Source organism: Miscanthus floridulus, chromosome 13 (genome assembly GCF_019320115.1).
Source record: "Miscanthus floridulus cultivar M001 chromosome 13, ASM1932011v1, whole genome shotgun sequence".
Taxonomy (NCBI): domain Eukaryota; kingdom Viridiplantae; phylum Streptophyta; class Magnoliopsida; order Poales; family Poaceae; genus Miscanthus; species Miscanthus floridulus.
This window is the reverse complement of record NC_089592.1, coordinates 76611563-76623570: the sequence shown is the minus strand read 5'-3', so window position 1 is coordinate 76623570 and position 12008 is coordinate 76611563. Positions and strand designations below refer to the sequence as shown.

The following is a 12008-nucleotide window of genomic DNA, read 5'->3' as shown; positions in this document are numbered from 1 at the left end:
ACATTTTTCGCGTGGGGCCCACATCTTTAATGAGTTTATAAGTCATCTACAACCAAACAAACATGACTTATAAATCACTAATTTCAGTCACATAACTTAATAAGTTACCTGACTTATGAAAACCAAACATGCCAAACAGCTGCCTGCGTTGTGTGTGACTCACTCCGTTCCCAAATATTTGTATTTATTTGTCTTGCCACGCAAACCAAGATAGAAGTAAAATGACGCTTTTGCCTCTAGCTTGGACATGCTGTCAGCTCAGCTTTATGGTTGCTCGAAGCAGCGTTCAAATAGCACCTTCGGGAAGCATCTGGACGGAGAACTTGAGTACCACGCAGAACGTGTGGTTTCCAGACTGAAGTTTTTTTTTCTTTTTCATCTTCGACAGAAGTCGATTGTTTTTTAGTCCCATCGGACTGTCAGTCTAGGAGTGTATGCCTCTGGTGCCTATATGTGTAAATATTATGGGAAAAAATTTTGAATGATACTCCGTAGATGTGTAATTATTATAGGACAGAGGAATTATGCTTTGCTTTTTGTGAGACTGCTGATGTCATGTGCCTACGTTGAGGCTGCGTTTACAGATAAACATAATGTTTGCTGGTTAGTTTTGGTCAGAGCTTATTAGTTATGGTATAGTATTTTTCTTTTACAATAAACCAGTATCAGCCGAACTTATTAGTTCAAAAATCAACTTAGGTCTTGTTTAGTTGGCGATTTTTTTTAAGAAATGGTATTGTAGCACGTTCGTTGTTATTTGACAATTAGTGTCCAATCACAGTTTAATTAGGCTTAAAAGATTCGTCTCGTAAATTTCGTCTGAACTATGTAATTAGTTTTATTTTTTATTTATATTTAATGCTTCATGCATGCGTCAAAGATTCGATGTGGTAAAAAATCTTGAAAATTTTTGTAAAATTTTGGGAACTAACCAGACACTTACTGGAAACCTTTTTGCTGGGTGCAATCAAGACCGGTGCCAGTAGCTTGACCGATCTAACTTCATGTTGGGTTTTCATCAAAAAAAAAAACTTCATGTTGGGTTTTCATAAAAAAAAAAGTCTTGTTTAGATTGAGGATAGGAATCAGTATTTGGCACTGTAGCACTTTTCGTTTGTATTTGATAATTATTGTCCAATCATGGCTTAACTAGGCTCAAAAGATTCGTCTCGTAATTTACAATCAAACTGTGTAATTAGTTATTTTTTTATCTACATTTAATACTCCATGCATATGTCTAAAGATTTGATGTGATGGAGAGAGAGTGAAAAAACTTGCAATCTAAGGCCTTGTTTAGATTGGGGTTAGGAATCAGTATTTGGCACTGTAGCACTTTCGTTTGTATTTGATAATTATTATCCAATCATGGTCTAACTAGGCTCAAAAGATTCGTCTCGTAATTTACAATCAAACTATGTAATTAGTTATTTTTTTATCTATATTTAATACTCTATATATGGGAAGAGAATGAAAAAACTTGGAATCTAAACAATGCCTAAACAAGGCCTTCATGTTGGATTTCGTGTGGAGTGTGGACACAGAGATGATCTGGTGGCCGTACACTACTGGTGCAAGCGTGACAGCTTTTGTGAGTCTAGATGATCGAGCGCAGATATTTCTTTGAATACGGAAGTCTGAGATCTTTTGCTGATCCGATCGCACTAGCACTGTAGTAGTCCACATTATCGTCGTCGTCCTGATACGGACAGGTGGTCGGTGGATAGCGGTACACGAGAGGTGGTCGTTGCTCGACGCCGCTGCACTGTTTTCCGTACGGTAGTCGGGCGTCCATGATTCAAGGATGAATTTTGGATTTCTACTCGCTCCATCCTAAAAATGCGATTCTCGTTTTTTAGATGCCAATCAGTTCCAATATTGATCGGCTCTATACAGAAAAAGTACTACTAACACCTTTTATACAAAAAATTAGTATTATTACATGTATTACGAAATATATTTTATAGTAAATAAATCTATTTAAGACATAAATATTGGTATTTTTTTCTATAAAATAGGTTGAACTTGAAATTCTTTGACTAAGTTTCAAACAAAAAATATTTTTCTATCAGGACAGAGGGAGTACTCGTAGAATGTTCTTCTAGCAATCCTAGATGGTACCCAAATTACGGCAGGGCAACTACGGTTACTACTGGTACTACTGCGTTGTACTGTACTGTACTGTACTGTACTGTACTTCCTCCACATCCTTAAAAAAGTCATTCTGGACATCAACATGATCTCCAAAAAAAAAACTTTAACCCCTATTGTTTCTATAAATATTTATAAAATATAGTCAATATATACTTTTGTAAAACTATATTTCGAAATGAATCTACTCTCGTCACTTTTATATTTTTAAACTCGATTCTAAAAGAATTTATTTATAGTCAAAACTTAAAATATTAGGTTAACTTAAGACAACTTCAAAATGACTTTATTTAGGAACATGAATGAAATCCGCTGCGTTGACTTCGGCATGGATTGATCGATTGTTGTAGTGTTGATTTCTTCAGCGGGTGTCGTGCCTTTTGTTTAATCCCACGTAACATACGTAAATTTATAGAGACCTTTTCTTTGCGCAAGTTAAGAATCTGTTTACTTCTCCTACTCATTAAATTATTATGTGGTCTACTTAAACGATGTATTGATTTCCTACGCGGGTGTCGTGTGCTTGTTTAGTCTCATGTAACATGCTTATAGCTTGTAAAAATTCAGTTGCTTCTCTCACTTACGTGTTCCTGCTATTTTCTTCTTTAAAATAAATAAAACCATGTCGGCAGCAATAAACTGTACTATAAACTACTACGTGGGCTAGGCTGGGAAGGGAAAATCCGAAGCTGGCAGAGAGTGCACCTCGAAGGCTCGAATTGAGGTATCGTACTGGCTAGGTGGGAGTCGAGAGATTGAAGGACGTAGTAGAGTAGCTTTCGTTTGTACTATACAGGAGAGACCAGAGGACTAGATACGACTAGACTAATTGAGACAAATCTATTAAGTTTAATTAATCAATCATTAGTACATGTTTACGGTAGCATAATTAGGTTTAATAGATTTGTCTCGTAAATTAGCCTCCGTGTGATTAGTTTTGTAATTAATCTATATTTAATACTATACTTATATTGAGTGGGTGTGCATGTGTACCAATAGATGCTACAGCTACGAGGGAGGATGGACTTTTGGTGTGCCCAGTAAGGGCTTGTTTGGATGCCAAAATTTTTGGCAAAGTGCTACTGTAGCATTTTCGTTGTTATTTGATAAATAGTGTCCAATCATAGTCTAATTAGGCTTAAAAGATTCGTCTCGTGGATTTCGTCTAAACTGTGTAATTAGTTTTATTTTTTATTTATATTTAATACTTCATGCATGCGTCTAAAGATTCGATGTGACGAAAAATCTTGAAAATTTTTTGCAAAATGGGATGGAACTAAACTGGCCCTAAGAAGGGGCCTGGGAGATGTGTACGGATTAGATTGTTGATCGGCTATGGGCAGCGTTCAAACGGCCAAGCGCTTTGGTCACACTCACACGTAACTTCGCAGGCTCGCAGGTTGCAGCAGGGGCGTGGTGTGTGGCAGACTGACTGGCAGCACGAGACGGATGAGAGCAGCAGGGGCATCAGGCACGCTGGGAGACTAGAGGTTTGACTTGACTCCAGCTGAACGGGGTGCTTGGTGCTGGCCTTCTGGACGTTGGACCGGTCAGCGCTTGCTGCTTTGTGCTGGAAAGCATCGTATCGTACCTGATCCAGTGATCCTTCTTCCACACTTTGGCAACCAGGACGGGCATAAGTTTTTTTTTTCTCATGAGAGAAACCATCGTTTTTTCTCTCTCCCTGAATACTCCTCCGTCTAAAAAAACTATCACTTTCCAAAGAATATAAAACAATCTTAAATTTAACTGAATATATACAAAAAAAAAGTAAAAATACTTATGATACGTGCTAATAAGTATCACTAGATTAAGGATGTGATATTTTTTATAATAACTTATTTGAAGATACAAATACTAATGCTATTTCTATAAATCTGATCATAGAATTACTTGCCTCCTTGGGAAGCTGGAATTCATTTTTTTTCTAGAACAGAGTGAGTATAAAATGTTTATCTTTATATATACATATGAAAATACTATAACGTAGTTGTCTACCTGGTGATACCAAGTCTTGATTCATGTGTTCGCGTCCAATACGAATCATCATCCACTCAAAGCTCATGTGTCCGTGTCCTACCCGGTTCCCATACGAAGATTGGATTGACGTTTTCGTGTATGATACAAAGTACTCGAAGATCAAGCATCTGTGTTCGTTTACTGAGATCATTATCATTTTTTATTATTTTCTACAAATCCGTTGCCCTAGGCGTGGATAAAAATCCGTTGCTCTGGTACGACGCACGGGCATATTATCTATTATAAAAGTAAAAGAAGAGGAAACTATCAATTGCTACAGCGATACTTACACCGTCATTACATACACATACACAGAACATAATCTTTCACATAAAAAATTACACAGAACAAAGCAAGAGAGCAGCAGCCCAGAAGGATCGTCAACTCAGCGAGTCAGCAGAATACAGCAATGCCCAGCCCATATATTATCTCGGCACAGCCCATCTATCAGAATACCCGAAAGAAGAGCCCACGCCTCTCTTGGTTCTGCTGCTGCACGGGCCAAGCAATTCTTTGAGTTCACAATCCAAGATGACCCGTCCATACTCCATACTCGCAAGATACGGCCCATGCAGTGTATTTATCTTTTGCTTCTTCTTCTTTTTTTGGAAGCCTCTCATCTGTATCTTTTCCTTTTCAAATCAAAGAGACAGAAAAAAAACTAAAAAAGTGCATTTCCGACATAGTAGGGTTATTATTGGATGCTTAGTCCCTAGAATGAATGAGGTCATTGGATCCACGGCAGACGACAGACGAGACCACGGCCTTGCACAAGGAGAGCACATTGCTATTTGTCCGCCTGTCCCCCGATGACATGGGATAGCCTTCGCAAACCACTCTCACTGCCCTGGTGGTAATCCATCGGCTCCTCCGTTCAGAAGCCGTAAAATTCGCAGCTCTTTTATCCGCGCCTGCTTATGCTAGGCCGCGCTTCCAAACAGAGGATGCTTCACTTCACCGGCTACTGGGTACTGAGACACTCACCTACTTCACGAGGGGGCGAAAACACACATGTTCGCTTGATCGTTTCTGTGACTTATAAGCTGGCTGATACTGTTTTGTTATAAGAGAAAAATACTGTATCATGACTGATAAGTCTGGCTGATACGACCCAAGCGAGCATGGAGTCTTTCAACAACCACGTCCACACGCATGCCGTACAATTTTGCCAGATACTGTGACTCTAGTGGGCAGTGGCAGACTGCCATGCTGGAGCCGGAGTAGGAGTGCCGGCCCTTGACATGATTATCTATTCAAGAGCTCCGAATCAAGGGCCGACAATGATCAATGATGCACGTTTGATTTCCTCCGTGGCTGGATTATGATCATTGGATCCCTAGCTATCCCCTCCCTACAACGTGGCCTCCCAGCTCCAGATCTACGATCTCGTGGAGGCAGCTGTGACTGCCTGTGCTTGTGATTGCCCCCGTCTGAGCAAGGACACTTTGGCAAGCAACTCCGTCATGCTTTGTAGCGGAAAGCCATCACATTCACACTCACGGATGCTCATGTCATGCTCCTCCAAGTCGCTGCCTGCCTGCCTGCCTTTACAGAGCCGTCTCTGCACCTGCTCACGGCATCTTCTAAACGGAGGCTACCGTGCTCGCTGCTCATGCCTACAGAAAACAAATTTCGTCCAACTTTAAGCCACGAAGAGACAAGAGGGAACGGGCAACCACCGAACCACGTCCACGTGTACTCACTGCTGGCAGCTCAGCGCTACGCTCTCACGTGAGCTCCAGCAGTACGTATTCATACTAGTACTCCAGTTGCCATACCTGTCACCCTGTCAGTATCTATACTTGCTCTGTTCGTTTGGATTTATTTGGCTAATAAGCTATGACTAAAAATACTATTAACTGATTTAATGTGAGAGAAAAATACCGTTCGTTGATTAAAATAATATCACTTATAAGCCAAACGAGCCCAGATCAACAGGCGACTACTGCCATACTACTACGATCCATAGTACTTCGCTGCTCACTGCACAAAACGCAGCAGGGAGCGGATACAGTTTCTGACATTAGTTATAAAAAGTTTTCCCAAAAAGTACTATAGTAGTCATCACATCGAATCTTACGATACGTGTATGGAGCATTAAATGTAGACGAAAAAAAAACTAATTACATAGTTTGGTTGGAAATCGCGAGACAAACGTTTTAAGCCTAATTAGTTCATGATTGAATACTAATTGCTAAATAAAAACAAAAGTGCTACAGTAGCCAAATCCCTCAAATTTCACCCAACTAAACACAATTAACAATAGTCCTGATCAACCATAGGCTGGCTGGCTCAGATCGACCAGAAAACCAGACAGGTCTCTCAGCCCTTGTGTACCTTAAAGTTTACTCTCTATTCTATTGAATATTTAGACACATGCATTGAGTATTAAATATAGACTAAAAATAACTAATTGTACAGTTGCGATTAATTTGCGAGACGAATCTTTTAAACCTAATTAGTCCATGATTTGATAATGTTGTGCAACAGTAACACATGTGCTAATGCCAGATTAATTAGGCTTAATAAATTCATCATGCGGATTATTGACGGATTTTGTAATTTATTTTTTTATTAGTACCCAAACAACCTCATACGACACCTCTATACGACACCTAATATGACACCCTAAAACTTTACCACTAGATTTAAACGGTTTAAACAAAACCTCAGTCTCACAGCCTGTTCGCTTGCTCGTAAACGATCGTAAATTTCCAGTCAGCAACAGTGTTTTTCTCTCACACCAAACCAGCCAGCAGTAAATAATCTTACGGCCTCCCGAACATGCCGTCAATCCACAGCGTGGCCAACCTCTCCATCCATCCATCAAGCCTCCAAGAAAAATCACGGTGGCAGGGGAAGGTACTCAGCTCAGGTAGTGCATGGTGCCAGCGAATGATCAAAGGCACCGAAAAAGAGGTTAGGACAGCGGGGCGCCCGGGGTAATTTCGCAAGAAACAACCGACAGCTTTACCATGTTCTGTGAGATTTTTTTTATTTTATTTTTAACTGTGTTTTCAAATCTAACAAGTCTTAACTTTTTTTTTTCGAAAACTAAACAACCACACTGCTGCGCCGTGCATACCGGCGCGGCAAGCCTGCCACGTAGCGGTCAGCCGAGCGCTGACTCGCTGACATGACGCAACTTAGAAAAATTATATTTTTTTATATGATTTTGAATGAAGATGATCTTTATATAAAAATTGGAGCCCTCGACGAGATCTACAACTTTCTAGTTTTGAGTTTTTTCATTTAAAGTCGTTAAGATGCTCAAAAAAATATACAATTTCAGCATCGTATTAATCGCGTACCAGCGTTTGTCGTCTTGGAAAATCGTATCTTTCTTATATGGTGACAAATGGAGATACTTTCCATACGAAAGTTGTAGCTCTCGATGAGATCTACAACTTTCTAGTTTTGAATTTTTGCATTTGAGTTCGTTAAAATGCTCAATCTTTCAACCATAGGCTGGCTCTGGCTCAGATCAACCAGAAAATCCGGACAGGTCTCTCGATCCACAACGTGGCCAGCCTCTCCCATCCATCAAGCAAGCCTCCAAGAGAAATCACGGTGGCAGGGGAAGGTACTCAGCTCAGGTAGTACATGGTGCCAACGAATGATTAAAGGCACCGAAAAAGGGGTTAGGACAGCGGGACGCCCGGGGTAATTTCGCAAGAAACAACCGACAGCTTTACCATGTTCTGTGACTTCTATCCAGAATCCAGATCTCCTTCCACATGGGGGTAAAGGACCAAAGGAGCTGCCTGCCTGCCTGCCTGGAGCCCTGGATGAAGTTTCGCCTGCGACTTCACTGGGTGGAGACGAACGATTCTGGGTTCTGATCTGTCCGGGTTATCATTTTACAATCACGTGCGTTTGTGTGTTGTGATCGCGAGGGAGAGGACCAACAATGCATCATCTTCTACTGAGTAGTGAGTACCGACAAGGTAGGTACACTAATGGAAGCAGACAATACCCACCATGGTGACTGCATGCTCTGATGAGGTCTAGAATAATTCAGAAGTGGACCAATGTTTGTGCCTCTTGTGGACCTCCTGCATGCTCTTACTGGTTTGGAACAGCACGAGACACACAGATCAGCTCAGTTAACAATGATTCACAAATATCCTGGTTGCAGTTACGAAGAAGAAATGTACGTAGTATGTAGACGCTGATCCTTGAGCTAACTGCAGTCTGTAGAAGAAGCGTGGCAAACCATTTACTGAACTCTTGAGCTATATCAGATACAGAATACAAAGAACAACAAACATAATCTAATTCTCCTGAAAAAAGGATCAAGCTCAAAGTGAAAGCAACGCTCAACTAACTTAACTATATAGATCAAAGCACACTTACTTGATCAATTAAGCTGAGACGCTCCGATATCTATCTATAACGGACTTATTAATTTCTATGCAGTAACTAATAACGAAATCTATTCGCATCTGCACACCAAATCAAACGCAAATCTCGCGTTTCCGCTTCAGGGGAAGCAAGCTCTTGGCCGCCGCCTTCTTCTTCTCAGGCTGCTGCTGCTTCTTGAGCGCCGCCGCCGCCTCCTGAGCCTTGGCGCGGCGCCAGCCGAGGTGCGCCGCCAGGTCCTCCACCTCCACCTTCACCACGTCCTTCCTCACCCCGATGTCGGTGACGTACCTGCCGGCGCAGTACACGCCCGCGGTGACGGCGGCCATGCCGAGCGGGCCGGCGGCCAGGAGCTTGAACGGGGTGGAGAAGAGCGCTGCCAGCGGCACGCCGACGGCCGACGCGGCCTGCCCGCTCCTCCCGATCCCGGTCCCGGTCCCGCCGTCGCCGTCTCCTCCCGCGGCCGGGAGGAGCCCCGTCTTGCAGTAGAGCGCGAAGTCCTCGCAGTTGTTCTCGAACACGTCGTAGTCGCCGAAGCCGTTCTGGAGGAGGTGCATGGCGCGGCGCACGGCGGCGTCCGAGGGGTCGGCGCGCGCGGTGGTGCAGGTTCCCCCACGGAGCTTGGCGAGGAACGCGGCGGCGGGGACGCCGTACTCGAAGCGGTGCAGCGCGCCGCCGCGGAGGAAGCAGTCGAGGCAGGTCAGCACCACGCCGCTGTCGGGGAGCTGGAAGCCGCAGTCCGGGAAGGTCGGGCACTCGTCGGAGCCCCCCTGCGAGAGGAGGAGGCTTGACACGGCGATGGCCGAGTCCAGGCCGGCCGTGCCCGCCTCCTTCTTCCGCGTGAAGTGCACCACCTTGCTGCCGCCGACGTAGATCCCTGGATGAATGGTTGATGGATCCATGCAATGCAACACGTACCTCGCGTCAGAACATGGCACGAATAGCCCCGTACAATATGATGGCAACTCCATCATCCAATAATCCAATTCACGAGTAACACCAAACTAATGAATGCATTATCATGGTTTAATTTAATAATGGTCAGGCGACAATGATACGCATGTTGAGATGCATCTCAAATAATCATCGACATTATTGCCGAATCAAAAAGATTTACGGGCAAGCTAGCTAGGTGCGAAAGGGGCAAGAAAACACTATCCATGCATGTGGAGAAGTACCCCGTGCTTGCCGGCATGCCATTCCCCACACATGCCAGTGATGATCGGATGTGTGGGAAGGCCGTCCATAATGCGCGGGACAAAATGTCGGTCCTGTAGCAGTAGCAGTAGCAGCGCAGAGTGACGGTATGTGGAAGAGAGACCTTTACGCTTCCGGATGCAGATCAATGGTCGGTGAGGTGAGGATAGATGCAAAGCAAAAGAGCCATGCATGCATGGTGTGTGTGTAACTCTCTCAGCTGGAGCCTAGACAAATGCATGGAGGGTAGGCATCGCAAGGAACAAAGTCGAAAAGCATGTATCTTTGTTGGTCACCGGATGTCTGACGACGACGACGACGAAGTTACTAAAAAGATGGTGATAAGGATTCTTTGGTGATCTGGAATCGTCACTGGACGTCTGGCACATCTGATCCGTGAGTAAGTTCATTAGTACTCCTACTACGAGCTAGCAGCAGCTGCAGAAATCCAAAGTCCAAGACAAGTCCAAGCTATTGTAACGAAAAATAAGAAAGGGCGGAGCTATGAGCTGGTGAGTGGTGACCACGAGCAGAGTGTGTTTCTGTACGGATGCTGGATGAGAACATTTGGATGGACGGGTTCTGGCTGTGCGGAGCGGCGTATCGTACCACCGACACAGGTGCGGCTGAGCAGTTAGTACGAATCAGCAGTTGCTGTGACTCCATTCAGCAGCAGGCCAGTTACAGTGCTGCTGCCTTGAGCACACCTTAATTCGATTGAACTGGGGCTTTGGGTGATACGGCATTGTGGCTTCATATGCGTGCGTACGAACAGAAGTTACTGCTAGGAGTAACTTGCGATGGCCACTGCACAAATTAAGCAAGCGAACGGATAACAATGCAACTCCAGGCTAGTTGAGTCTACGAGCACGTAAAAGCAGAGCAGCTACACTGAATCACGCGCGCATGGGCTGACTGGCAGCGTTCTGCCTGCGCGCCGGGGAAGTGCAGAACCAAACCAACCACCGCGGAAACCAGAATCCTCCGCGAACGCCAAACTTTCTCGCTTCCGAGTTGGGTTCCAACGACCCACCCGGAAAACGAGAATGGCGAACGCGACGGCGGCATGAGCGCGCATAGCTGTAACCGAAAGGAACGAGCGCAGTTCAGGCGTCCCCCGCGGCCGGAATGGGAAGGCGAGATGGAGAGACTGGAGACCAGAGGAGGAGGAGGAGGAGGAGCGCGTCGTACCGTGGTGGGAGTAGGTGTAGCCGGCGCGCCAGGTGTAGATGTGGTCGCCGGGCTTCATCTCCGACCGCTCCACCCGGTGAGACAGCAGCCCCATCGTCGTCGTCGTCGTCCTCTCCCCTCAGGCGGTCAGGTCAGGCCTGGGTCTTCCCGGCTTCTTCTTCCTCCTGCACCGGCCTGGGCACAGAGGCCGGCGAGCGGGGGAGATCTTCAGTCTGCTGCGTCGCGTTACGCTGTCACATCACATCACATGGAGGCGGAGGGAGCCCGACCACCGTGACGCGAGAGTGAGAAGGTGAAGCGAGGATGTCGTGGTCCGCTGGTGAGTCGTCAGCGTGAGCAACGGAAGGAGCTGTTGGGCTTCCTTCAAATGGTAGCGATCCTGCTGGGGTTAGTTTATCTTCTGGACCGAGGTCTGTCTCGGCATGTGCCTGCAGTGCAGGGTGATCTGCCATGCAGCGCTCGGGATTAGCGTCTGATATTCGAAGGTGATGTGTGTACACCATGCCACTAGTATTTTTACTCACCCGTTCCGGGATTCGTGTCTGATCGGGGAAGCTGATGCGTACCCCCCTCTCTCCTCGGTCCTCACCTTAGAGAAACAGATTAACTCTCAAGTGTTTTTTTTTTGCGACTAACTCTCAAGTGTAATGGGAGTTGTTCGTGCAAATAGCGTAAGTAACTAGTTTTTTTATTAATTTATCATTTTACTTATAATTATTTTCATAAGCATTTTTTGTTCTCCAGTGAATCAACTTTCAAAGCTATCTTAAGTCTGATATTTTTTTATTTTGATTAGGTTTATATAACAGAGTATCAATATTTATGACAACAAATAATCACATAATAAAAATATACTACATGGTGTATATAACGATACTAATTTGGTGCAATAAATATTGATTCTTTTCTATAAATTTGATCATATTTTTAAGAAAATGACTTAATACAACTATCAAATTAAAGTTGATTTAGGCACTGTTTGGATCTCAGTCTAAAGTTTAGCAACTCAACTTTAGGTTACTTTAGCTCTGCGTCTAAAGTTTAACCAACACCACAAAAAAATATAGACCACACAAGTGAGCTAAAATGGT

General features: G+C 44.2%; 1 protein-coding gene across 1 annotated transcript; it reads right to left on the bottom strand.

The window, feature by feature from the left end:
* Positions 1 to 8359: 8359 nt before the first annotated feature.
* LOC136501254 (protein LEAD-SENSITIVE 1-like) lies at positions 8360 to 11291 on the bottom strand. Its single transcript, XM_066496754.1, has 2 exons — positions 10918 to 11291; positions 8360 to 9406 (listed from the first exon to the last, which is right to left on the bottom strand). Exons 1-2 carry the CDS (start codon positions 11009 to 11011, stop codon positions 8625 to 8627), a joined length of 876 nt encoding a protein of 291 aa, XP_066352851.1. The 5' UTR covers positions 11012 to 11291; the 3' UTR covers positions 8360 to 8624.
* Positions 11292 to 12008: the final 717 nt, after the last annotated feature.